The 26,454-nt window shown below is 43.4% G+C and overlaps 1 protein-coding gene across 30 annotated transcripts in view; it reads right to left on the bottom strand.

The window, feature by feature from the left end:
• Nucleotides 1–26,454, bottom strand: part of rims1b (regulating synaptic membrane exocytosis 1b) — an 83,450-nt gene that overhangs the window by 43,338 nt on the left and 13,658 nt on the right. For 26 of the 30 annotated variants that reach the window (XM_026169708.1, XM_026169705.1, XM_026169702.1 and 23 more), the window contains exons 2-6: nt 16,462–16,675; nt 13,636–13,647; nt 13,158–13,178; nt 2,567–2,868; nt 1,200–2,116 (exon numbers count right to left, since the gene is read on the bottom strand). In XM_026169708.1, the coding sequence (XP_026025493.1) occupies nt 1,200–2,116; nt 2,567–2,868; nt 13,158–13,178; nt 13,636–13,647; nt 16,462–16,675 (1,466 nt within the window). Of the gene's footprint in view, nt 1–1,199; nt 2,117–2,566; nt 2,869–3,928; nt 5,800–13,157; nt 13,179–13,635; nt 13,648–16,461; nt 16,676–26,454 lie in introns of those variants that run through there. The other 4 variants (XM_026169704.1, XM_026169706.1, XM_026169707.1 and 1 more) reach the window with 4 other exon arrangements.

The following is a 26,454-nucleotide window of genomic DNA, read 5'->3' on the forward strand; positions in this document are numbered from 1 at the left end:
ATCGCACAACGCATGCTACATATTATCCTGTGACTTTTTCTTATTGCCAGAGATGGTGAGCGTAAAAGGATACATCCTGTTTTGAGGCCCAGCTAGCTAAAGAGTGTTTAAAACAGCTAATAATCCCAATCCACACCATCTACACATTACCAGTCCCTGAGTTATAGTAAGCTGGATTAAAACATCTGGAACACCATCCTTCTGGGACTGACCAGTGAGAGATAAGCTGATGCAGTAACTCTGCCTCCTGAACCCAAACACTCTTGCGTGGGTTATTTTAGCACAGCCCTTGATTTCTGTTAGTGCGGGGAAATCCATAAGTGCCAAGAAGATAGCAGAAATCGTGTAGCGTGCAACTGCAACCAGGCTTGAATTTAGTCGGTGGGACATGGTTGGCTGTTGCAGCTGGCTGTTAGCAAAGCATTACATAGCCAGCGAGCCACTGACCTAATTCCACAAATCTGCTGGCCTAAATCACAGGGACTCTCCAAATAAATGAGAGCTGTCCTGAGAGCAGCAGGGTTTAGCCACAGCACAGAGGTGTAGATGACACACAGGGATAGTAATGCACTGCATGCTGGGTGGGCACTTTATCCTATCGCTTATCATATAGTTTCACAGTCCAAAACTAGAAAGTGTTGGTTTTAGAGTAATCTTGGGGGTCAAAATATATCTGGCTTTTCTCACATTGTTTGTAATTCCACTACCAATGCAGAATGCAGTGGAAATATATCTATGAAGTGTGAGATTATGTTTTTATTTTCCCTTATATCTGATCAACAGTGGTTAAAAACTGTGGCAGATCTCTTGTCCGGTCTATTGATCTGTCTGTCCCCCAGAGTATTAGCAGCAGATCAGATTTCAATTAGTCATCAGATCTGCTGTGACTCTAATCTTGCTCAGAGCACGCCGGGCACACAGTGTCGGCATGGTTCTTGACAATGATGACAATACAGGAGAGACCACATTAAAGTCCTGTGTGTTTCATTTACACAGAATGAGGACTACATGAGGAAACAAAGTATGAACGTGTGGTCTAGATAAGACCAGCCAGAGATCATTAGCAAAATATAATGAGAAGACTCGTGAGTGAAAAAGAAGCCTCAACAAGTAAGGAAAAGTTTCTAATGTACAGAAATGGATGGTGGCTAACGGTGTAAGGAGAGGTTCAGCTTAGTAAGCACATCTGCCTGACTGACCTTTCTCGCTGACACTTTCCATGTCCACGTCCTCACAGCTGGTGTACTCGGGCGTGGAGCCGCCCTCCTCCTCTGAGCTGCTGATGGACATCTGCCTCTTGTTGACTCCGCGCTTGCCCTTGTATGACTGTGGAGGGGGTGGCCGCAAAGACTCCGACTGGTCCGAGCCCTGAGAGTCCTTCCTCAGCAGGTTATCCACCCCACCCTTCTCTCTTGATGTCCGCGTTCCGTCTTGGGGTCCATGCTCCAGGCGACTGTTGTTTGGACCCCAGTCTGAAGGCACAGGTCCCCCAAGTTGGGACCCTGATCTTCCCCCTCCACTGGCAGGGGGAGCCCCACCTACAACCCCCACGGTCCTATCTGCGGAGTAGGCCCTGTGATTCTCCATGAGGGCCTTGCGGTCTCCTTCCCCACCTCCACCCCTCCTGGCAAGACGGTTTTCCGGCACCTCTCCTGTGCTGCCTCCACCCCCACCCCCTTCACCAGGCCCCAGTCCGACCTCATTTATTGCAAGATCACTGTGTCGTCGCTCATGCCGCACCTTCGACACCTTGGCGTGCATGCGCATCTCCTGCTCCTCCTTCTGTGGTTTGACTGGGTATCTTGCCAAGTTGGGGTCACTGCGATAGCGGTTCTGAAACTCCTCCTCGCGCCGCTGCCGTTCCCTCTTCTCCTCATCCTCTGGACGCCTGCGGTGTGTTTCTGAACGACCCAGGTTTTCATCCCCGTCCTCGTAGTCCTGAGAGTGGATCTTTTCCAGCCGCCTTCCATCTCCTAACCGTCTCTCTCCTCTGTCTCCGGGACCCATCCGCTCGTCCAGAGATGACTGTGAATGCAACTTGTCTGCTGGTCTCCGGGCAGAACCACGTCCCATGCCTCCCTTACCGTTTTGCTCATGGAAAGAAACTGGCCTTTTCCTAAATGAGAAAAGAAATTAGGTTATTTTATAAAAGCAAATACAAACACAGGAGCATTCTTTGCATGCTTTTTGACAGAAATATTTTGTGCTTTTTATATATTCTTTCTTTTTTTATTTTCAAAATCTTCTTAGTTCAGTCACGAAGGGCTATCAACAGATTAAAAAACTACTAACCAGGATGAGACAGCTATGAATTCTTACCTAACACACCCAAAGAATTAAAACAAAGGGATTGAGTCAAAGACCTCTCAAGACCTGCCTGTGACCTACCTTCTTCTCTGGTTAAGCTACTGCAGACTCAGAGCTACATAGCGGATTAAAAAACACAACAAGGGCTTCAGCAAATTAATATACCATGAAAACTGAATCCTGCAGTACTGCTAGCTTTCACCAATTCCTATGTTAAAAATGAAAAGAGGCAAAGGTTGTAAATAAAGAGGAATCTCACTTTTCTCTTGGGGGTTCACTTTGAGAGCGAGAGCCAGGCATGGTGTCAGCACCCTTGAGAGCAGTGACACCGCCGGGCGGATGTGTCCCGTCTGGTGGCCCTGTGTTGGCGTTGGTGCTGGACGGTGGGGCTTGGGACCTGGAGCGGAGTAGCTTCCTGTCCCGTTGGGCCTCACCTCCCGTGGCTGGATTGTTTAAAGAGGTGCCCAGGCTCCCGGGCCGCACCCCTGACCCCGAAAACCATTCTCCTGATTTGGTGAGAATCTCCTGTTGCTTACGGCACTGGTTGCATACCCACATTACCTGGAAAGGTCGAAAGGGAAGAAGATTTTGGCAAACTCATTTCAAGTCACCTCTGAACATCCACCAGGTCACCAGCAACACATCTGGGCTTAGCACTGAAATGGTTTTTTTTTTTAGTTTGACGGATGGGCAACATGCTTAAAAGGTACATTTTCAGAAACTTTCTTAGCATCTAACTTTCCATAATTCCATAAAAATAGGTGGATTCTAACTTTATCCAAACCCTACCCCTAACTCCAGATGGGTTGTGGGTGACCTGCTTGATGTCAGGAGGCCAAATCTGCAGCATTAAAACATCTGTACAACGCAGGTGAACTTTAATGTGCTTTTAACTTTGCTGGAGCAGAATCCGTTTTTCATAGACATTAAGAGTCTTGCTTGTGTATCAACAAACACCCAACTCTAATATAAAAAAATGCCAGTCCCATACTTGCTTCTTTCCATCCTTTGCAAAAACAAATAAAATATTAAAGAGCACCATGATGTGATAAACTCTGCTGTTTGATCTATTTTCTGTAAACACAGCTTGTTGGAGGCTGTGGTCAGACGGTCCCGTAAAAGATCATGCTTTCCTCTAAAACAGCTCTAATTTTATCGATAATATTTTTATGATTTGAATTTAGAAGCATACCTCAGTTTGCTGATTAATTTAAAAGCAAGAACTGAAAGGGGGAAAAAAACAGACTAAGCGGGCTTCAGCGGCTCCACGTGGACATCATGATCTCATCTACAGAACTGTTACACCTTCATGGGTACTGCAGCGTTCTTCTTTATTAAGATGCATATTTTTCTGGATTGAAGAAGATAATATAACAAAAGATCTAATATAGGAGTTATAAGGCCAGACAATAATAGAGATACAGAGCACATAGAACTGTGATTTCTAACTGTGTCACATGAAAGTTCAAACATTTTTGCTCCATGAGGCCATCAATCATTCTTACAACTGTTAAAACCAGCTACAAATTAAGAGTGACGATTACACCGATTTAAGATAAAAATGATTAAATCCCAGTCTTTATCATCTAAATCAAACCCACAGACAACATCAAATACTCACATGTAGCCATGGCTACAGAATATCACCTCACTTCAACAGCACGAAAAAAAACAGGATTTATCTCCCTCCGTATTTATAATCCCGCCGGTTTATTTTGCGAAGAATAAATCCACCGCAGAGAGGAAACACAGTGGTCCTTTGTATTACGTCGCAGAGCCTTGGCACAAAGTGAAAACAAAACACCTCTGGGACCTTTGGAAAGCCCCAAAATGTTACCCCTCCTTGACAGGCAGTGAGGTGTGCTGTTAGCAGTCAGTTTAGCAGTTAGCTCTCAGTGAGCCAAAGCACATTCATCATGGCCTGATTGAATCCTAGTTGGCGCATGTCCAGACTAATCTAAAGTAAATCAGCTGCCCGCACGGCCCACAGCTGTCGGGCAGCCGCCCAGCAACACACTACAGTCTCTTTCTCTCTGTGTCTTTCTCCACCTCAGCGGAGGGGCATCAGATTAGCAGTGCCCAGTAATCCCATCACCCTTATACAACTCATCATCAGCTGACAATGCCAGCTCACAATTCATAGCTTTTAACCTATAGTGCACCATGCCTCCCCTCCTTAATGTGCATGATGTGTAACATTTAACCCAACAAACATCTGCCAAATGGCCAAATCTTATTATTTTGATACCAAATGTTAAACCAACTTTTAATTGTGATGGCACTGTGGCAATCTTTCTTCAGATCACCTACATCCCAGCTTTTTTTGGTAAGGCGCCAACTGTAATCTTTACTTTTTTCAACCAGAAATGAGCTGAAGTGCTTAAACTTACTCTGCACATGCCGGGTAAGATCGTCCCCGTCTGGGGAGCTGGATCATTTCACTGTGTTAGAAGTTTTGAACAAAAGTTAAACAAAACAACTGATGGTTTCTAAAAAATCCAATGCCAACCTGCAGGACCGTTCTGGTAGATGTTTACGTCTCTGAATAGAAACATCAGTGACTTCATCAAAAAATGCAAAAACGATGTTGGTCCATCTTAAAAAAATAAAAACCAAAAGCCATGGATGTGTCAGGATCCGAATGAGTGGATCTGGTATTTTCACATTGCCGTCCTGTTTGTCTGGGCGCAGCCCTGGTTCCTCACCTGCCCTACTCACCAGCGAGGCTATATTTAAGACCAGCGCAGCCATCTATTCTCCGGCCAGTTCGTCAGCTACCTCATGGTGGTAACCACGCCTCATTGTTTCTTGTTTTTGTGTTCATGCTCTGTAATTTCCTTGTGTCTCCAATTTCCTTGTCAAGTCCCTGCTTCACTCTCCTGCAGCTCAATTACCTGGACCCTGGTCTCCTTGAAGAGTCTCTACACCCCGCCTTGGTTCCTTGGTATTCCCAATTTCTACCAATATTTCATTCTGAATTACAGCCAGGTAGCGCACCGCTAACTCACCTCACCTCCACCTTTTGTTACGCTAAAACAGTTGTTCACCTTTGCGCCCATTTCAGTCTACCCTGACACCTCACAGCCATTCAGTAAAGCGGTAGATCAGATTCTGGAGTTGGGGGTCATACTGTCAACATTCGGGGCCCCAAGGTAAGCTCTAACCCTGTGCCTTCTTGCATTGCCTTACTCCTATGATGTGAAATTATAATGTGGGTGACCAGGAGCTGTTAGCAGTCAATTGGCTCTAGAAGAATGGCGGGACCTGCTTGAAGGAACTGAGCAACCTTTCACTGTTTGGCCAGACCACAAAAATGTAACCTATCTAAGAACTGCTAAAAGACTTAACATCTGCCAAGCCCGTTAGTCTCTGCTCTTTGGTCACTTTAATTTCTCAGTCTCATATTGTCCAGGTTCCAGGAATATCAAGCCTGATGCCTTGTCCTGCCAGTTCCCCCTGTTGGGGAAACCTGCAGTCAGCTGAGACTGAAGAAGTCACTTGGATGAGTGACGAAACGTTTCTCCAACTGAAAATGTCCAGATGAACAGAATCAACCTTTTGAGATTTCCTTACCTGGATGATTGAGCATGCATGAAGACAATGATTGTTATGATTGCTCCAACCACTGATACCCTCTCACAGATCATGGTCATCCATTCCACTAGATTTTGTCACCAGTTTACCTGCATCTTCCTGGAAAACAGTTATTTGTTCCATAATAGACAGATTTTCCAAATCAGCTCATTTGATTGCTCTAGATAAACTGCCTTTTGCCTAAGAGACTGCCAAGCTTCCTGTTGATCATGTTTTTTAGACTCCACAGCATTCCTATGAAGATTCACAGGTTTGGAAAGCTTTCTGCTCTGCACTGCCATGGTCAGCCTCCATTTTCTGAGTACCATCCTCAGTCCAATGGCCAAACCGAGAGGCTCTGGAATCAGCTCTCTGCTGCATCACTACACAAAACCCAGCAACCTGGTCTTCACATCTTCCTTGAGTAGAGTACGCACAGAACTCACTTACCTCATCTGCAACTGGTCTTTTGCCCTTTGAAGCCTCCCTAGGTTACTGACCTCTCCTGTTCCCATAAGTCGAGACTGACCTCGCGGTTTAATCTGGTCCAAGTCCAATGCATCTGGACTTGGACCAGAGAGGATCGTCAGTGCCGCTACACAGAACGATTAAGATCTAATGCCTGCTCCCAGGTATGAGCCAAAACAAAAGGTATGGCTCACCGCTATGACATTCCTCTGAAATCGCTTTCCCGTGAACTTGCTCCACGTTGCATCACTAAATATAAGAGATTGAATGTGTCCTCATTCCTGCGGCAGTTAGTTCTCGGACGCTCACTTGGTTGCCTTACCCAGAGCCTCACGACATCCACCTGTAAGTAAGCCCGCAGAATCAATATTCCTCTCTCCTCCTTGCATTAACTCCTCATTCTCAGAACTACAGACGCCCTCTTTCCCAGTGCCTCCATGTCAGAGACTCTGCACTACGTACCCTCGTCGTGTCATTTCTAATCTCTGTGTTCGCAATAAAGTTTACTAATATCTTATGGCTTTTCCGTTTGGTGTCTGCATTTGGGTCCACTCCCATGTTCTGGCCTCAGGCCCCCCTTGACAGGATGATCCATGACAAGGTTTCTGTGCATGGACCCCAGCCTTGACATCCGATCACCTGAAGACTTCAACGTGCACGCTAGACAGTCAAACAGGTGAAGACAGAATATAGACTTTTATTGGACCCCCTATCATGGCTCTCACATCCTGCCTCCATCGTTCTGTCTCCCTTGACAGTTGGAGCTTCTACATCAGTAATGCAGACCAGGACTGCCCTAACAATAATGGGCTAGGCCTTCTCCAGCTCATAAGAGTCGACTAACATTGAGATGGATGCACTACACGGCTGTGTTCTCAGCCCCCTCCACTTCCTCCATTCATTCTACATCATGACTACTAAGCGCAAAAAGCCACAAACATCATTGTAAAGTCTGACACAGCAAAAACTGTTACTGTTAACATCACAAACGACAAACACAGATAAAAATGTCCCTGGATTGAGAGACTCAGTTCGTCCTGTTGTGGAGAGAGTTGGTTTTTTATCCTCAGTGGAAGTATACAGTCTTGCTTTTATTTTTGATTTCATTTTTCTTTTTTGAAAACACATTATTATTTTATAACCTAATGCATACCACAGTAAAATTTCAGTAAATCATGAAGGCATAAAAAAAATAGATACCACCCAACCCCAATCAGGACAGAGCATTTTCAGCACTTATTGAGCTTCATTCAGCACCATCTGCAGTGTGCGTTGCTTCGCAAGTTGTTGCCACTTTCATCCCCAAGCTTTATCCTGAAATTAGATCATCATACAGAAGACGTGTGTCAGTGTGCTCTGGATCCAGAGAGAGACATTTATCAAAGCACACCTCTGTGTATGCTTCAAACCTTGCACCATGGATGGGGGAGGGTAGTAAACAATAAAGAATTTATAGGAACACACGCACAAACAAACACACACACAAACACACACAAAGGGGATGTAATACATTTAATCCTTTACTGGAGTGATTGCACTCTGTGTTCCTAGATAGCCTGAAGCATGTCGTAAGGGGAATTAGTGTGTCAGTGTGTATATGCTGGTGTGTCATTGCATAGATATATACATACACCCGATAATGAGTGTGCGTGAGAGAGACACAGCATGATGTGAGACCCTCCAATCAGCTCTCTCCGTCCATACGCAGCCCACTCTGGTGTCACCACGGGTTCATGTCGCAGCTTGACTGGATGCCGCGGAGTGAGGACGTGTCTGTGCAGATGTGCATTACAGGACTTGTATGTAGGACGCTTCTCAAACCTTCATGCCTGGAAGAGTGTGGCGTGGGCGACTGCCTGTAGGCGAGGTGTGTGTGTGTGTGTGCGTGTGTGTGTGTGTGTGTGTGTGTAGGCAGTGTTGTTGTTTCTGTCGTGTAATAATGTCAACCTCCTTCTGCCTAAAAATGTGCTTCTCCATGGTAACCAAATCACAGACAAGCCAGTGAGGGAAAGGGCTACAAAGCAGTGTGTGTGTGTGTGTGTGTGTGTGTGTGTGTGTGTGTGTGTGTGTGTGTGTGTGTGTGTGTGTGTGTGTGTGTGTGTGTGTGTGTGTGTTTAGTGCTAAAAGGCAATAACAACAAAAATTAAAAAGATAAAATTGTCACCTGACAGATAACCTGACTGCAGCTTTGGCAGGATTCAAAAGAACGTGAACATGGTCTCATCTCTCCTGTTCATTTCTTCTGTTTCTTTCCTCTTTTAACCTTTAGTTCGGCTTTCCATCACATTTGTTTTATCCTTTCTTTCTTTTGCCTCCTTATTTACAACACTCATGTTTCTCTTTTTCTATTTCTTTCCTTGCTATTCATTGAATTTGATCTCTTTCCCATTCTAACCTTTCTTGGCTTCATTGGTTCTGCTCTTTTTATTTCCATTTTTATTCCCTTTTCCTGGTTTCCTTGTTCTTAGTTTTTATCCTCCCCTTTCATATTTCCTTTTCTTGATGTGTATCCCAATTTTTTCCTTATTTTCTTTCTACAAATGTCTTTTGTATTTTACCCTTCATACCTCCACCCAGCCCTCTGTTTTCCTTCCCTCTCTTCTCAAAGCTTTGACTTCTGTTTCCTCTTTCCTATTATTCCTCAGCCCTTCTCTCCTCTCATTGGTTTCTCCCCTCATTCCTCTTTCTCCCCTCTTCTTTTGCATTTTTCTTTTCCTTTCCAATTTCCATTCCTTATTTCTTATCAATAAATCTTTCTTCCCTCCTCCACCTTTCTCGTCTTTCCTCTCTGTTGGTTTAATTTCCCCTCTTTCCCTTTCTCTTGGCTTTTCTCTTTCCATGTTCTTTCTTTTCTTTCTAATCTCTCCTCACTTTCTCGCCTGGCTGACACACCTGGCTGACTTGACAAATGAAGACACGGCACACCTGTCACTCTTATGTCTCTAATTCTCCACCCCCACCCTCTTCTTTTCCCACCCCCGGCGTCTGGGACGCCCATCTGCTGACAAAACGGGAAAGGCGTGCATCGCTGCAGCAGCTTGGCCGGCGGCGGCGGCGGCAGCAGCATTTGACGAGAACAGCATTCATTTAGGCCTGAACTGCGCGAACATCAGCTTTCCTTAAATGGGCAGAATAGATGGGAGCCTTGGGGATGGCAGATCAGTGGGGAGACGCAGTGGGCTTTCAGTGTGCGCAGCGACCCCGCCTTCAACACAAACACATGCCTCGACAGGATGACATACGAGGCGGTGCTGAGTGTAAACTGCCATCATTCACGGGGAATGGTAAATCGTGAATGGTGAGAAGAACGATGACCGGCGAAGACATAATGCTCCATTTCCACTAATAAGGCTGTAGATCAAGTCTGTAAGCAGGCCAGACCCACTCTGTGGTGAGGAAGACTGAAGGAAAAAGCAAAGGTGGCGTGGCTGTAAATCCACACCAGTTTTCCACTTCCGATCTTGAAATGCCTTTCTCACCACGCTCTACATCACCACGCTAAAAAGAGCTTTTAAAACCACATAAGATTAAGCAAAATTACACAATGTGGTCACATTTCCTCTCACGCACGTTTGGGAAAAAAACCCAACATACATTTCTCACCAGTTTAACAACATTTTAAATGAAAAAGATGAAAGTGTTTTGTGCACTAAACGCAGCAGTGTCTGTGGACAAAGTGCATTTTTTAATTGCATTAGAGAAGACAGTGATGCAAACCAGTAGTGTAACAACGGGAATATTTTCTATGGCTGACATTGTTATTGGAGTGACCAAAAAACCTTGCATGTGCTCACCAAGCATTCCTGTTGTCCTCATTTCCAGTGCATATGTTTATTCTTCTACCGCACTAGCTTTGCTTGATTTACAGTTAAGAACAATCCTTGTTTGTCTCATACTTGGCCTCGGTGCAGCCCTTCAATTCCAGTTTAAGGCAACTTTCTACTGATTGGTTGGATCTTGCAAACTAAAGACCAGCGGGTTCCTGTGCTCACAGCCACAGCTGAACTAATGTTCTGCATTTGTAATCAGCTTATATACAACTTTGTTTAAGTAAAGGGAAAGATTATGGGTACGTAGCCAACACAGAAGTCCTTGTGTGTCTTCCTTGAAAAAACCCCCATCAACACAGAGCCTGACATTAATGGCGATGATGCTCTACGTATGTAAGAGAGGGGGGGAAATCAACAAAACAACATAAGAACCAAAAATCCTCCAAAAAGCCCACAGGTAATGGCTGCAGTTGGCAGTTGGTTTCACTTCACTTCACAAGTTCTTTGTGTGCATTTATGTTGTCTTCTCCACAGCACAGGCTAAGTTAGAGGTCCACCAACAACACAACTACAACATGTACACAATGGATCTACAAAGTTCTGCACAGCATTAATACACAACCCCACCGGTCCCTTCAGATGACCATATAAGGAGACCTGCTATCGCTGATGTCACACATCCAGAAGAGTAGAAAAAAACTTTTTCATGTTGGAGCCATTCTGAGATCTTAATTAAGCAAACATAGAGGAGAGAGAGATTTGGATTTCACATTTTGGATATGAAATGTAGCAAAATGTTTACTTTTTTCTGGCTCCTGTCAGTCGTTTATCTGATTTTCACATCATTCTTCTGATTAAACTCTGTTTGATCTGCTATTTTTCTCACAGTAAAGTCCAGCAAAGTTAACTCGATTTCTCTGTTGGTTGAAGATCTTATATCTCTGTGCTTGATTTATGAGGAGCGACCTCACTGCGTGAAACCCAACCATGTTTAATAGGAGCAGAAAATAGGAAAAGAACAAGAGGTCCTCTTTTAACCCTGAGGTTTGTTTAAAATCTGACTGCTTGCTGATTGCTCTTGTTTCTTGCCCAGTTGGACTCTTTGAACTCAGCAGTAGAAGCAGCCACACAAAGTGTGTCCAAGAAACTCTTTGAATTGTTTACGTGGGCCTTCACTTTCCAGCGAGGATGATAATAATAGGAGCTGAAACAAATCACTTTAAGCATTAAAGGCGCGTTTTCAGATTGTTGACACTGACGTATCCAGTCAAGGAAGTCATTAGAGCTGCACAGTGTGCATGATGGACATAGCCATCAGCTTTCAAATCCAGGATGTGTGTCAAACCTTCCTGCCTGATAAACTGTTTTATATCTAAAAAAAAGGGTGTACAGATTTGTGTCGGTGTATCAGCAGGAAAAGAGAAAAGGCATAAACTGAGACAATTAAAGCAGGGAGAAAGCGCGCGTGTTACACAGGCTGCAGATTGAGTCGTGTATGAGAGGAGAGGAGTGAAGTGTGCAGAGAGAGCAGCAGGTTAGTCGCCTATACTGAGAAACATGATGGAGATTATGCAGTGCTTCCGCCCTTCTGGTAAAAAGCAGTGTGAGCACGACGCACTGAGAGACAAAGATTTAGCACTGGTAGTATCGGTGTGTAGGAGTTTGAATGTGTTAATAGTAGCTCGCAGGTCACGAACTCACTGAATGCTTACAAATATGTACGCACACAACAGCTGCAACCAGATCAGAGAAAAACGAACAATGAAGAGTGCATATAATAGTTTGGAAAAGCCTTAACGTGGCTCGAAATGCATTTTTCATTGGCACTGGAAGATGTCAGGTGTCTGTGTTAGGAGCCTGTCTGTTCTCCACTGGGAGGCAGTGCGCCTCTACAAAGCAGACAGATTGTCAGCAGTTAGTTCAGTTTCTGGAAGCCATCTGGAGCTGACATTAAACACACACAAACAAACACTCAGCCATTAACAAGCTATAGCACCAGCAAAAGCAGGGCAGCTTCAAAGAGAGGGCCATGAAACACACACCAGCTTCTTATCACACTGCAGAGCTCGCTGTGGTTTCCGTATCAACCTGGGGACTGTTTAAAACTAAGTCATCCTGCCTTTTTATTTCAAGTTTCAGACTATAAAAATCATAGGTATCGTGTATCATGTCCTGCAGACAGATGGCTGTTTCTGCTGCACGTCTACAGCCCAGAGGTGCTCGAGAAGACTGGCCATTTTTAAGCGCCATAAGATTTATGATTTATAGTCCTATTTCCGCAGCTGTTGGGGTCACCTCTCTTGATTTCTATTCAGGCTTTAAACTGTAAAACAATGAATCCTCTTCAGTTCTATATGAGGAAGGTGCAACATCAAAAAACTGAAACTCACTGGCTTTGACTTTCTGAATTTCTCGGCAGTAACAACACTTTGGCAGCAGTTTGCAGTGACCAAGCATTAACAGGAAGTGGTAAGAGGACAAACTGGAACATACACATACATATAAATATATAAATATACCTGGGCCCTTCCCGTCTCCCCATGGCAAGGCTGGTCTGGTCTCAAACACACAGGCAGGGAAAGCATGCACAGGCATGAGTGTGCATTCATTATGCAGATAAAAGGTCTTTCTCGCATTCTTATATGCATGCCAGTTGAAATGCCAATCTCCCAGACCCCCTTTTTGTTTTATCTAAATATTTATTCCTCCCCTTCACAGCACAGCCATGCCTACAGCCATAGGAAGAGGGGTCAGGATGGCTCAGGATGGCTCAGGATGGCTCAGACGCCCCTGCAGACAGCCTATGTCATGGCTCATGCTCGCTCTGCCTGTCAGTTACTTTTCAGGGTCTGCGTTCATTCTCAGAATTAGAGTGCTAATACGGGGTCACCAGCCAGCTCCTCTAGGAACTCTTAAAACCGATGGCGGGTCTGAAATCCTCTTCTGAAACTGCGAATGAGCACAGACCCGTGTGTGGGAGGAGGGGACAATAGTTGTGACCCATGCAGCAAAATCCATGGATTGTCCAGCAAGTCTTACCCTGTCCTTCACTATGAGACACTTTGCAGGGGGAGGAGACAGACAATGGAAACAGAGTTAGTCAGGATTTATACGGAGAGAGTAACCGCTGAGGAGACAACAGTTCCAGGTGTCTCCACCCTGGATGGTACAGTAAAGGCTCAGAGAAATAACCAAACTATATGAACTTTCAGAGACTCCCTTTGTTCAGTTAAGTCAGTAATCCACAAGCGGATTTGTGCAAATACTGGCTACGTTCCAACCCAATAGCTTGCTCTCTTGCATCTGATACTGCTGTTTTCTTGTTTTTTAAATGACAGATGACACCAATGTGTAAGAAACTGAACTTATTTGGTTTTGCATCATATTTCCAGGATAGAAATCAGCTCCAGATCTAAACGCAGCCAGCATTTCCTTCCTTTACCTTCGAGTAGTACAGACGTCACGTTCACAGCACATAGAGAAAGCAGAAAAAAACAAAAGAAAAAAGGATGCTAACCACTTTGTCCTCCTTTGTGGCATGCAGTCCAGGTAGCAGGGAGAATCAAGAAAAGTGAGGAAGGGGTGGGTCGGAGTAGGAAAGGAGAGAAATAAATGATAAAATGAACGGAGAAGTAGAGGAGGTGAAGTTGGGACGTGGAAGAGCGGACAGATTGTGAGAAGAGAAGGGCAAATGCATGAGGAGAAAAAGGAGAAAGAGGATGTGGTGCAAACATCTGTTAGTTACATTCTGCAGAGTTATTTCACATACTTCATAATCAGAGTCTGAGGGCAGCGGAGACAACAGCACGCACATGTATGTGATTGCTGACACGTTAGGCTGCGGCGGCATGCAACGTGCTTGCTCGTGACCTGCGACAGGATCAGGATGCGCCATGCCTCCTACACTAAAAGCAACACAGAGAACTGTTTTGGTTTTTTGGACACGTCTTCCCTTTTAACCCATTTTCTGGATTTATGCACTGCAAACAATCTCAGGTCCTTTAAATCCAAAATATTTTGCTCATTAAACTAATAGAGTAAGCGCCCAGCGTCACGTAGAGGCTAAGCTTTGTGGTTTGTGTGTCGCTGTGATGCCTTCTGCAGGGCACAGGGCAGCACTACACAGCTCTTTCAATCAGAATTAATTAATTATTACACTAAGCTGCTTATGAACAAGTAAACGTTTGTTTCCTGATAATTTCTCCCTAATTATTTTGTTTTTATAGTTTTGCAGAGCCCCTGTATGGCTGAGAATGGATCCTTGTCCTTTTGTCAAAAGAGTCTCTAGCTTTGAGGCTGTGAAATTATGTCCAGGAAAGTGCAACATACTGATGTCGTGTACAGCGTGATATTTTACCCAGACAGTTTTTGTAGTACAGTTTTAAAATTATCCCCCAGAAAACAGGTTTTTGATATTTACTTCATGTTGACTTTAAAATGGTTTATGGAGTATTTTTACGGCAATGTTCTAAAATTACATTTAGTACTCGTCTTTGTACTGTGGTATTTTTTTAATGACAAAAAGCCGGTTTCTAGCCAGCTCACTTTTAAAGTGTATGTAGTGCATTCATTAAAATGCACGTGATGAAGTGCATACAGTATATTTATAGAGCACTAAATGTAATTTTGAGGTACAAACTTCTGCCTGGAGGAAAATAAAGTGTTCTGCTCATGTGGAGTAAATGAGCAGTCTGTAGGCAGGAGAAAATTTTATGTGATGCAACAAATCTCACACTTTCCTAATGCTGTTATTTTGCATGACTGGACAAACGGGCCGGGACAGAGGCAAGCACTGCCGAGACCATGAGAGCGTCACTTCTGACACATCACTCCCACATAACACAAACACACACACGCTCGCTAATGCACATACACAAATAGAGAGAAGAAGTGGAGCACGACTTGCATGTTGCGTATTCCTTGTAAGGACTTATTAATGAAATTGTCTTGTGAATGCAGAAACTTTTAGTTTAAAATAAATAGAAAACAAATCTTAGAAAGAATCTTGAAAAATGGCGTATCAGCTTTAGGAGAGACGGACCAGAAAAATAAAGGGGAAAAATTATGTTCTAAAAATATCTATTAATGAACTGTAAATGAGCAGATTTTGTGTTTGATGTCTTCTAACCCCAGTTAATTAGGCAGGTTTATAGATTAATTGATTCATTATGTAAAAGTAGCACAAATACAGAAACAAACAAATGAACAAAAATCTCCAGCAAGAAGATCAAAGCAGTAAAGACATGAAGTTACACCTAAAATAATATTTAAAAGATTTTGCACCTTGAAATTTCACTTGTAAAATTTCTATTAAATTAAATGTATAACCATGAAGTTCTTCGAGAAGACCACATTGTCTGGTTTTATATGAAGTCCAAATAAGTTCGTATTTGTTGTATTTATAAATGATACTAGCCTCCTCTCTTTACTTCCGTGAAGCAGTGTGCCTGCTGTTAGAGTAATATTAATGGCTGTACCAGCAGGGATACTATCTTTAGCCCCTTTTTTGACTGGCCTTTTGAGTTCTACATACGTGTGGTGCCAGTGGGAGTCCAGGCCCAGCTGGGATGGGCGGATACTGAACAGATTGGGAACCAGCAGGCCAAGGGTGGAGGGCTCATGGTCAGGTAAGATAACCAGAAGGTGGGCCTCTCTCTTGGGTTGGAGGAGAGCCCAGAGAAAGCTTGGATGGAAGAGGGGCCGGGTCTTAAAATAGCACAAACATGCTTAGTTTATGGCTGGAAGGCACACTGATTCAACATGAATCCCATGAATGGAGATAACGTGGTGATACAGTCTGTGTCTTTAATTATAATAAGCTGCTTTTTAGCTTGTAGCCCAGGCTTGGTGCAGGTCAGTGCATTTAGTGCATTGCTGGCTTTAGTTTGGCATTTTATTTCTTTTTTAGACAAACGATATTACCCAGACAAGCTGTTTATCAGTTGACTCTTCACGTGGCACCACCAGAACCAGGGCACAAAGATATATATATATCTTTGGTACTGACATGCACGACTACACAGACTAAATTTTATCTTAAAAATTTATACTTTAGCCTAGAATTTAGTGTGATTGTGCCCAACATTTTGCTTTACTGTTGGTTTCACTCAATACTTGCAAACCTAATATTCCCATCGGCTCCTGTTTTGGAAGATTGGCTTGGCACCTATGTCTCGTGCCAAGCCATTCTTCCAATACACTTTGTTCTCACCAAAGTGTGACAAGGAAACAAAAAAAGCAGACGTGACAAACACACAGAAGCAGAAGGAGCGATCGTGTATCGTATACAGCAGGAATGAGGTGAGTACGAGAGGACGAAGGAAAACATTCAGAGGCTTCTCACATTATTGGAGCGCAGAGAGACCCGCCCTCCACAGCGAGCGCAGAATTTGATCTGGCAGTAGGAGCAGAGGTGGCCGCAGCCATCTGCAAACTTAGTCTTGCGGCAGATGCCGCAGGTGGGCGCGTCGTCCTTCTGCTGGGTCTGCTGGCGCCGCGTCTCGGCCCCGATGCGACGCACTTCTTGTTTGTAGCTCTCAAACTGCTTGTGCAGTGTTCTGAAAGGAGAGAAGACAGAAGTGGAAGATTGCCCATTAGTGGTACATCATGAACTTTAGTTTGTTAAACTTCTTAACTCACCAGCTCTCTTCACAGAGATCTCGATGTCTAATTATCCATACACCAAACCAGAAGATGTTGAAGGATGTCTGAATAACTGAATAATTCTTAGAATAAATAAATCGTTCAGAAAAAGAAAGTGATGTTTCAGTTAAAGGAAAATAAGTGGCAATTAGAGCTCCACTTGAAAGGTCCCTTTAAGAAAAAAAAATATCATACACCCAATTAAGTGAAACTTCAGCTCAGTTTTGCGCTCTGTGGCTCACAGACTTCCTCCCTCCCTGCTTCCCAGGATGCCAGTGATGGAAATAACCCGAGTGTGAATTGCAAATCAGGCCATGTGAAAACACCCACAATGTTGTCTCCACAGAAGTGTCAAAGGAATACTGAATTAGCATAGCATGGCTCGCATATATGGGACCCAGACAGGGACTTTAATTACCTCGCTTAGTAAGAGATTTAAGACAGGAAGGAGATGGCTTCATTCACACATTTGCAGCCAATTTGTGTAACCAAACAAACTTTATTCAGGGCTCTCGCAACACACCGACGTTTTAGCTGAGCTATTTGTCAAAAACTGTGAAATTCACACTTCTGCACACTTGACAAAGTTGAAAATGACAAATGAATGAAACCCACAAATAAAGCGGGATAAGTGGAAAACCTGCTGGTCATCAGGGCGCTGAGCGCTCCCCACTGATTTGTGTTTTCCACACAGGCATTACTTGGACAGCCCACTCAGCCACAACTTTAAGAGAAAAACATCAATAATTTCAATAATCTGACAGTTTAGTCCATGCTAACCAGCAAGCCCCGCCCCTGCTCATCTTCTGTTTTCCCATTGGCTGGGTCACAGGGCAAACTGCTGTTGTGGTGGTTTCGATATCATTCAGCTGGGTCTCCAGACAGCTTCTTATCCTGTGGTACAAAACTTCAACTGTAACCAAAGTATGTGTGCGAAACAGTGCTGAGGTAACAGAGCTGTGAGCTTAGAAACAGCACCCATCACAAGCACCCAGATCTCGAGGTAACTTAATAATAAATACATTTAAAAGACCTTCAAATACACTTAGTGTAGACTGGTTACCTGGGTCTATTGTAAGCAGACATCGCTTTCTGTATGTCAGCTGCTGGGCAGGAAACGGGTTGAAAACATAACACCTGATCTGTTGTCAACAGCTTTTCATGGTACAAATAATCAAAGAGATAACTATCCTCCAGCATGACCCAATCAAAGTCCAAGAATGTTGCTGTGCCTCAACACGATTCTTCTTTCTCTAAAAAGGTCTGTGTCAGTCTTAAGTAAAAGGCACTATATCCGGATGAAATGGTAAACAATTTCAGAAAAATTTCTAGTCGTCCTCAAATAAAGAAAAACAGAATGTCGAATAGAAACTGTCAAAGCCGCGGCCGTGATTTTCTTCACTGAAGACTTTCTGCTTGTCTGTGGCTCACAGTGCTGCTGCAGCAGACTGCCACCATGCACAGTTGGAGCGGGGAGGAGTCCGGCGGTCTGGGACACATCTCGGCCAATCAGCTCACACGAGAAATGGCTGAAACAGGCACAGGAGGGCTGAATGAAATCTGCTTTTATTCATTAATGTTGAGGTTAGATGACAAATCAATTGGTTAAATTATTCGTTAGATAATCATTTAGGTATGTTATGTTTAATCTGAAATTATAAATCCTATAAAAGAATATAAAATTAGCCTCTAAGTTAAGGGCTCAGCTCTTAATAAGTTACTTTATTTTCTCAGAGTGCATGATGACAATGATCCTGAGCTCTTAATCCATCACCATTATTGGCTGTGTGTGACTGAGGAAAACAGGATGAAGCCTTGAAGGTTCAATAGATAATGAGAGGAGGACGGATACAAACATCACATGCTTCCAATAGAAAGTGTCTGCGCATGTCTGCAAAAATACTCATATGCTCATGTATTTTACTTAAAAATGCTTCAATTTAAGCTTTAATTTATGGTTGAATGGACATTTTCCAAAATTAAACCCTAAGCTGTATTTCAGATGAAAAACCAACATGACTATTCCACGGCAGCAAAGTCATAAACATGACCCCTGACCCCAAGAAGCTATCCATCCTGCCGACGTGAGTCCAGGGGCTGAGCAAAGCATGGGCGCAATGGGAACAGCTGTCAGAAACAGAGGGTACGCAGCAGGTTGTCATGGTAACGCAGCAGCATCAAGCGCTGGGTGTCAGCGGGTGTCGGTGCACCAGCCGTTCTGTTCTTAGAGATACAGTTTCATCAGCCTTTTTCTATCGTTTCCACACATTCAGCAGACGTGCACCGTTAAAGATGCACGACGCGGCTCATGATATATAAATAAATCTGTGCTCTCAGCCTAAATCATGAGCTCAGCTGAGGAGGCTCTCGTCCCCCTTGTCTCCAAGTTTATCCACATCAGTGACCGTTTTCTGATTGCACGTGCTACTATTAGCTAACAAACTGCAACTATTGTGGATTTTAATCTGAATTAATGAATGGGGACCTACTCTGCTCAGCTCCATATATTTACCTTTAGACTCTATTAAAGTAGCTTTGCATGATTTATATAGGAAATAATCTTTATGTATTTTATATTCGGGCTTGGTTTATCTGGTTGAACAAGCTGTTGAAGTTCCCCTTCATTTCAATCCAGATGTTTTCTGATTGGCTGCCTCTTACAAACAGAAGGTTTGAGCAGAAGGTGGGTGGCGCTTCTTTGTGCCTGAGATGACTATGTTAGGGACATCCCATCTCTGTGACCTCCCGCGGTAAAACACATTCCAGCCATGTATTCCAGCCCTAACCTTAACCAGCACTTTAATGACATGAAATAGTGTTTTCCAAAGCAATTTGAGGAAAATGAACAAACATGTGTGGATTGATTCCAAATGGTTCTCATGTTCCCTCATTTTTCCGATCTGGTCATTTAGGAACGTGCTGGGTGCCCGGAAGCGTAACATGTTGACGATTTGTCACCTAGCTTAAAATATTACACCTCGGGAGTGAGAACGTGCTGCCTGGGGTCAAGGTCGGATCCATCTCTTTGTCTCAATAAACAAAAACAGCCACACTGGATGATGCTGAAAACTCTCGGCTTGGAACTACGCTAACCAATGGGTGACATCATAGTGACATCTTTTATATACAGTCTGTGTTCGTGAGTGTGTGTTGCCAGATCCATCTCCCCTGACTCACACACTTTCCACCAATGCATAAGCTTAACCTTGACTTAGCTTCAGATACATGAGTCACCCTAACCACACCGATAAAAACATAATCACTACGGAAAGACACAGGAAGAGACGTCCTCTCAGGTGAGGACATGCTCTTTGTGTTCACTCTGCTGTGTGTTCATTGATTACATGCCTGTGCCTGCTGCGTACCCGGGGGTCAGCCACCATGGCTGGGAACACAGGTTGTGAAGGAGAACCAAAGTATTTCAGAGGAGCTTTCAGAGTCACTTTTCCACTGGTAACAAAAATGATTTGTAATATTTGGATTCTTCCTAAATTTCTCTGCTGCACCAACTTTAACAGCTGCTGAATGTAGGACATCATTGCACACTTAACTTCAGTTACCCAAACTCTCTTTCAATAACAAATATATTAATAAAGATCACACACTGTTGTTCTGGGATATCAGACTTTTTTTTGTGAGAAAACGATGATAAATTTGAGCTTTGATTGTTGGTCTTGACTCACGGTAAGTGTGGCTATCTTAACTTAGCTTACCTTTGGTCCGCACAACACTTACCATTGCAGTAGGTGAGTCCAGCTTTGGCCCAAATGACCATCAACCAGAAGAGAACCAGTCTCAATACCACTTCTTTTTGGCTTCTTTTTAGCTTTGTTTTTGACTCCGTGTGTTCTGCTGCTGTTTCAGAAAGGTTAGATATTAAGTCATGTGGTTATCACTAGAACTACACGATTATAGGGTTAACTTTGATCTTAGCTGTTAAGAGAAATGCTACTGAGACCAAAGCAGAGGTAAAAGGGAGAGCGAATATTAAAAATACAAGACTGCTTGGACACAAGCACAGTGCGGCTCGATGAAGGACATACGTTTTCACCTAATAAGACAAATCATGGCTACTGAGAAAAAAGCTCCATGACTCAATAAGAACTCTTCAACAGTACCAACTGCTGGTCACATTTCTTAGCATTTAACAAATAATGTTGCAACACCACCTCAGAAAAATTACAGGAGCTCTCGAAATCATCGCTCGAGAAAAATCCGTCAGAAGGAATAAAGAGAGCAATGGTCACCTTCTGCAAAACCATCCCCTTGTTTTGGGGGTGTCTCAATGTTGCCTGTTTGGTGCACCTGTTGTCGCTTTCATTTGCAACAAAAGCAGGGTGCAATTGATTCACACATTGATACATCATGGCTTGACAGGCCGATATCCCTAAAGACCAACAGATACTGTGTATTGTATACACTACATTTTTAAGCAGTGTATAAGTTATATTCATTTCAACCCATTCATCTCCAAAAAGGGTGAAACTCTCCATGAATGTCCCAGCTGTAACCGAAGCCTGAAAAACCACAGTTGTAACAGGCCAGGTGTCAGTAGTACTAAGAACTGCAGCTATGCATCACCTCCAATGGGATGTGAAAGGGAAGTGACAAACAAGCAACTAAAAACTGTTAACAATGATAAAGAAAGTTAGTCTTTCTCACAGGATACTTTTGTCTGATAACCATACAAGGCCAGGCAACATTCTTATCAGTGGTCACCGTAAAACACAACTAAAACCATCTGCTAAAAACATTCGAAATAAGAGTTTAGCTATACCTTTGCCTGCAAAATTGATAGGTTTACCACCTGAAGTAGCTCTGGGTCTCAACACATGTCAAAGACAAAGGACAAGCATCTCTAAATGATCACCTTCAGAAAAATCCTTCACCATGACTCAATCTCCTGAAGAGAACTGGTACATGCTTCACAACTCCTCCACCAATCAGAATGCATAAAGAAACCTGTCATGTGAGACACTGTAGGTTAATCTGGAAGCGCCATTCAACATCCATCAAAAGCTAAATGTGGAACTTCTCCTCTCAGCAAACTTTATGGGATTTCTAGAAGCAGTAGCTAGCCAGACGGTTGCAGACTCCCCGTGAAAATAAGAGAACTTTTGAAGCCTAAGAGTCATCAAGGCCTTTTAGGCAACCTCTCACAATCTAATCACGCACACAGTCATTCTATTAGAATCACAGAAATCCTACTAGACACCGCCAAAAGCAATGAAATGGAAGTGAGGCCTCCCACTGATAATTGGACTGATGCTCTCGGAAGTGAGAAGCTGTATACCTCTGGAACAGATCACTTAAAGAATAAGATCAATTTCTTATATAAAACATGGGAAATCTTTTTTAACTACATGGAGAATCTCCCATCTCACATGTCTCAGTGTCTGCCAGCAGGGTCTCTCTAACTCCACAACACTAAGACTATAAATAGGATCACTTTCATAGCTGCCCTATTTATAGCCACTCAGTGCAGAGAGACAATGCGTCTGATCAGGACCAAAGTTTTACGAGATGACATTGCCTTCATACGGTGATGAAATTATTACATTATGGAAAAAAGTCACCTTTACATGCTGGTAGCATGTGGCCGTGGCAGACAGTGACCACAGGGGCCACAGTGGTGTGAACCAGCTGATCGGTGGCTGCCTCGTCTCCCTCGGTGATCACCGGGGGGCCGGCAGGGACAGAGAGCCAGATGCGGGTTAGCCGTGGCCTTGTCAAAACACGTGTGTGCAAATGAGCACACATGCACAAATATAAACAATGACACAGACAGAAACCCCACGTATACACATGCACGGGTTAGCCTTCGCCTCAGGCCTCGCATAAACTATTCAGCAAGTCCAAGAACTCCCTCCCTCCTCTTCCTCCTCCTCCTCTTGTTCCCTCTGCATCTCTCCCTCCTCTGTCTCTGCTCTCCTCACCAGTCACTGGTGTTGAGTTGTTAATTAGCGCCGCTATGAATACATGGCCCAAGGATGGGGAGGGGAAAGCTCTGTTTTGTGCGTATGTGTCTGTTGGCGTGTGTTTGTGTGTGTAGGGCAGTTCTATTTCTGTCCCATCAGCTGATTTCCAGTGACGCCTTGCAGAAGACTCTCTGCAGGAGGACGTTCAAGAAACTGGAAAGAAGGCCGTGTGTGCTTCAACTCTCAGTAAAGGTCAGCAGGAAGCGTTTGGTTTTATTTTCCCCCGCCCCTTTCATGACCCATGGTGTAGTTCTCAATACCCTGGATTTTACCAGCCAGCATAAAGACTGCTGCTAAGCTAAAGCTAAATCCTGTGAATTGTTCTTTTCTAGTACATCTTTAGAAGTAACTTTTAAAGGTACCACGTACATACATGACAAAATCCTACAAACCCTCACCTACTACATATGAAAGCTAGCAGTAAGCTGGTAGTGCTAGTTAGCTTCCAGATCATTGATAGCACCTTAAATAATTCAGACATACAAAAGTTATTTGGATGCAAGTAGAGTTCAAACTTGGAGAATATTACATTGCTTGCTGTATGCTGAATCTAATTCACGCAAAGATCAATTTTAAGTTCATATTCGTCTGAGATTATCAGACAAACCTGATACAGTGATGAAAAGCAAATGTGTCCATATTGATTAAACACTTCAACAGGTCATCAGCAGTCAGCTGATCCATTAATGATGCTGTGATGTTATGAAACTTCCACCATCCTCTTTCTCTTATACAATTCAGGGCCGTGACAAAACAGCCCTGAAACAGCCTCTGTAAAACAACATGAGTATATGGACTCAATCACGTGTTTCAGTTCATATTGAATAAAACATTAAGTCTATTTATACATTTTAGTCAACCTAAGTTGTAGAAAAGAGGATCATCCATGATGGGCCAGCTAAAGATTTGTGATTGATAAGTCGTTAGACAATGAGAGTCATCCACTGCTCAACTGTAATATATGAGTTCAAAACAGCAACACAGTGATGGCAAAAACACTCGTCTCAAGGCTTCATAATGGGAAGCTACATCCATGCTTTTTACTATCTATGGTTCTACCCAAAGTGCAACGGTGCCCATCCTTGGAAGTGTTTCTGTTTATTTTTGTTTTATTAATTTACTTATATTCTAAGCATGCAATAGATTAAAGTTATGATTGTCTTGCCATTGTTTTAGATCAGGGGTGGGCAATCTCAGTCCACGAGGGCCGGTGTCCCTGCAGGTTTTAGATCTCACCTTGGGTCAACACACCTGAATCACATGATTAGTTCGTTACCAGGCCTCTGGAGAACTTCAGGACATGTTGAGGAGCTAATTTAGCCATTTAAATCAGCCGTGTTGGTTCGAGGACACATCTAAAACCTGCAGGGACACCGGCCCTCGTGGACTGAGATTGCCCACCCCTGTTTTAGATAGATGCATAGATACAGGAAAGATGGCGCTTGCATTCTTGCATTTGGAAGGACTTTGAAAAAGACACCACTCCCCAATCGACTGCGATTCAAATATCAATAGCTATCGAAGGCTTCTTATTTTCTTATTCCTAAGGTGGACAACAGAAGAAGCAGACAGGATTGAACACTGACTGGGACTTTTCAGAGATATGGCAGTTTTTTTAGTTCACTGGATCAATAATCCAAGCACAACAGAGGGCGTTGAAGCGAAAAATGTTTCTTCTGCTGCTGGAGCTGGAGACCAGGGAAGACAACAGACATGTTGACACATGCTGTGAGGAAGCAAAGAGAGGAGGGAGCTCGGGGATGGCGACAGAGTAATCAGAGGAGGTAAATGAAAGCAAGCAGACCCAGAAAGGGAGAAGAGACTGTGAGATAAAAAGAAAAGAAACAGGATGGCAGGAAGAAAAGGTGAGGAGTGTGTAACACACAGAATCCCATCTCAGAAAGACATGGATCGACAAACTGTCTACAGGGAGGAGGAGGAGGAGGAGGAGGAGGAGGGGGAGAGAGAACAAGTGAAAAAGCAAAGGATGAACAAAAAGAGCCAAGACAGAAACAAGCGTGGGCCAGAGACCAGCGAAGGAGAGAAGCTGATGCATCCGGAGCCACTCTATAAATACCACTTGAGGAGTAGATGATGGAAAGAGGATGGAGACAGGATGATGGAAAGAGGAAGGGGAGGAAGAAGAGGGGGGAGACAGAAAAAGAATAGACAGATCCTCTCAGGCAACTGCAATCTATAAAAGCAAGAAGACTCTGCTTACAAATACTACTACTACTGCTACTACTGACTTGAAATAACCGATAGAAAATGTGTTAGAAATAACCTAAAAAAAAATAAAGAACCAAAAGAGAAGAGCAAGAGATGGCTGCTAACCCAATGCAAACATCTTCTTTGCTTTCTTGTTTGCCTGCCATGATGTTCTCTATGACGACTTTTACATACTTGCCTCCATCAACTCTCAAAAGGCTATAAAATAGTACAAACGTCATAGCAGAAAAAAAACACCCAGATGGCTGCTGTGTACCTCTATAGGGCAGACATTTCTTAAGCAGTCTGGTTGATCCTGCCTGGCTTGATGGAGTTTGATTCCCAGCTTTCATGCATACAGTCACATCCTCTCAGGCTGTTATATTTACACCAACCTGCTGGGTTAGTACACAATTTAAGAGCTGCAGTTCAAAAAACAAAATCTGGCTTCTGTAAAGGGAAACTCAGTTTCAGGGTGGAGAGAACCTTTCATTTTTCACCACACCAATCCTTTCAGTCCCAAATATATATATATATTTATTAGGGATGCAACGATACACAAAATTCACGGTTCGGTTTGATTCGATACTTTGGTGTCACGGTTCGATATTTTTTCGATACAAAAAAATGTTCATGCTTTTTTAATGTCATTTATTAAAATTATAAATAGATATTTTAACTCAAAAGTACAGTTTTTAAATTTAATGTTGCTGAAACAACAAAGTAGTAAAAAACTACCTGATCGAGAAATCACTCATCTTTGGAAAAGAGAGTTTATTACAGAGAAATGGCTCTTTCCAAAATAAAAGCTATACTATACGCTTCTTCTGGGGTATATTCTCAGCAGCATATTAAACATATCAGGTCCCCATAAGGAGAATCCTGTGCTAACGGCTGTCTAAATGACTCGGGTAAAGTTTGTAGCATGCGTGCTTGTTGTTTTTGTCTGCTTCCACTTGTCTTTGCACTAGGATGATGTCGGAGTAAATGTGCAGTCATATTCGTTGCGTTCCCACTAGTGCTGTCAGCGTTAATCTGATATGACGTAACGCCACAACACGGCAAATCTCCGTTAACGAGGGGCTGGACGGCGTCAACAACTTAAGAGCAAACTGCGCTAACACACTAGTTCCCACCAATGCAATTGAGCATTGCGTGGCACATCCGACATACTGTTTTACTTTAGTCCATGACGGGCTTACCTTCAGGGTCATACTTCACATTAAGACCAAAATAGTTCCAAAGGCCAGATCTGAACGAGGGTGGGGGAGGTTCAAATTGCCATGTTCCAAGGAGCTTAGCTTCTGTCTTGCTAGCTTGCACTGCGCTCAGTGGATCTGCGCTCGACAGTGCAGCCTAGGCGGAGTAGTCGAACGTAGATCCACTGAGCTCTCAACACAGACAGCATCGTCAGAGGGAAAGTTGATAAAATAAATTTTGTATTGTTCGATACATATGCGTACCGAACCGAAAGCACTGTATCGAACGGTTCAATATCGATACGAGTA

This window comes from Astatotilapia calliptera, chromosome 6, assembly GCF_900246225.1.
Source record: "Astatotilapia calliptera chromosome 6, fAstCal1.2, whole genome shotgun sequence".
Lineage (NCBI taxonomy): Eukaryota > Metazoa > Chordata > Actinopteri > Cichliformes > Cichlidae > Astatotilapia > Astatotilapia calliptera.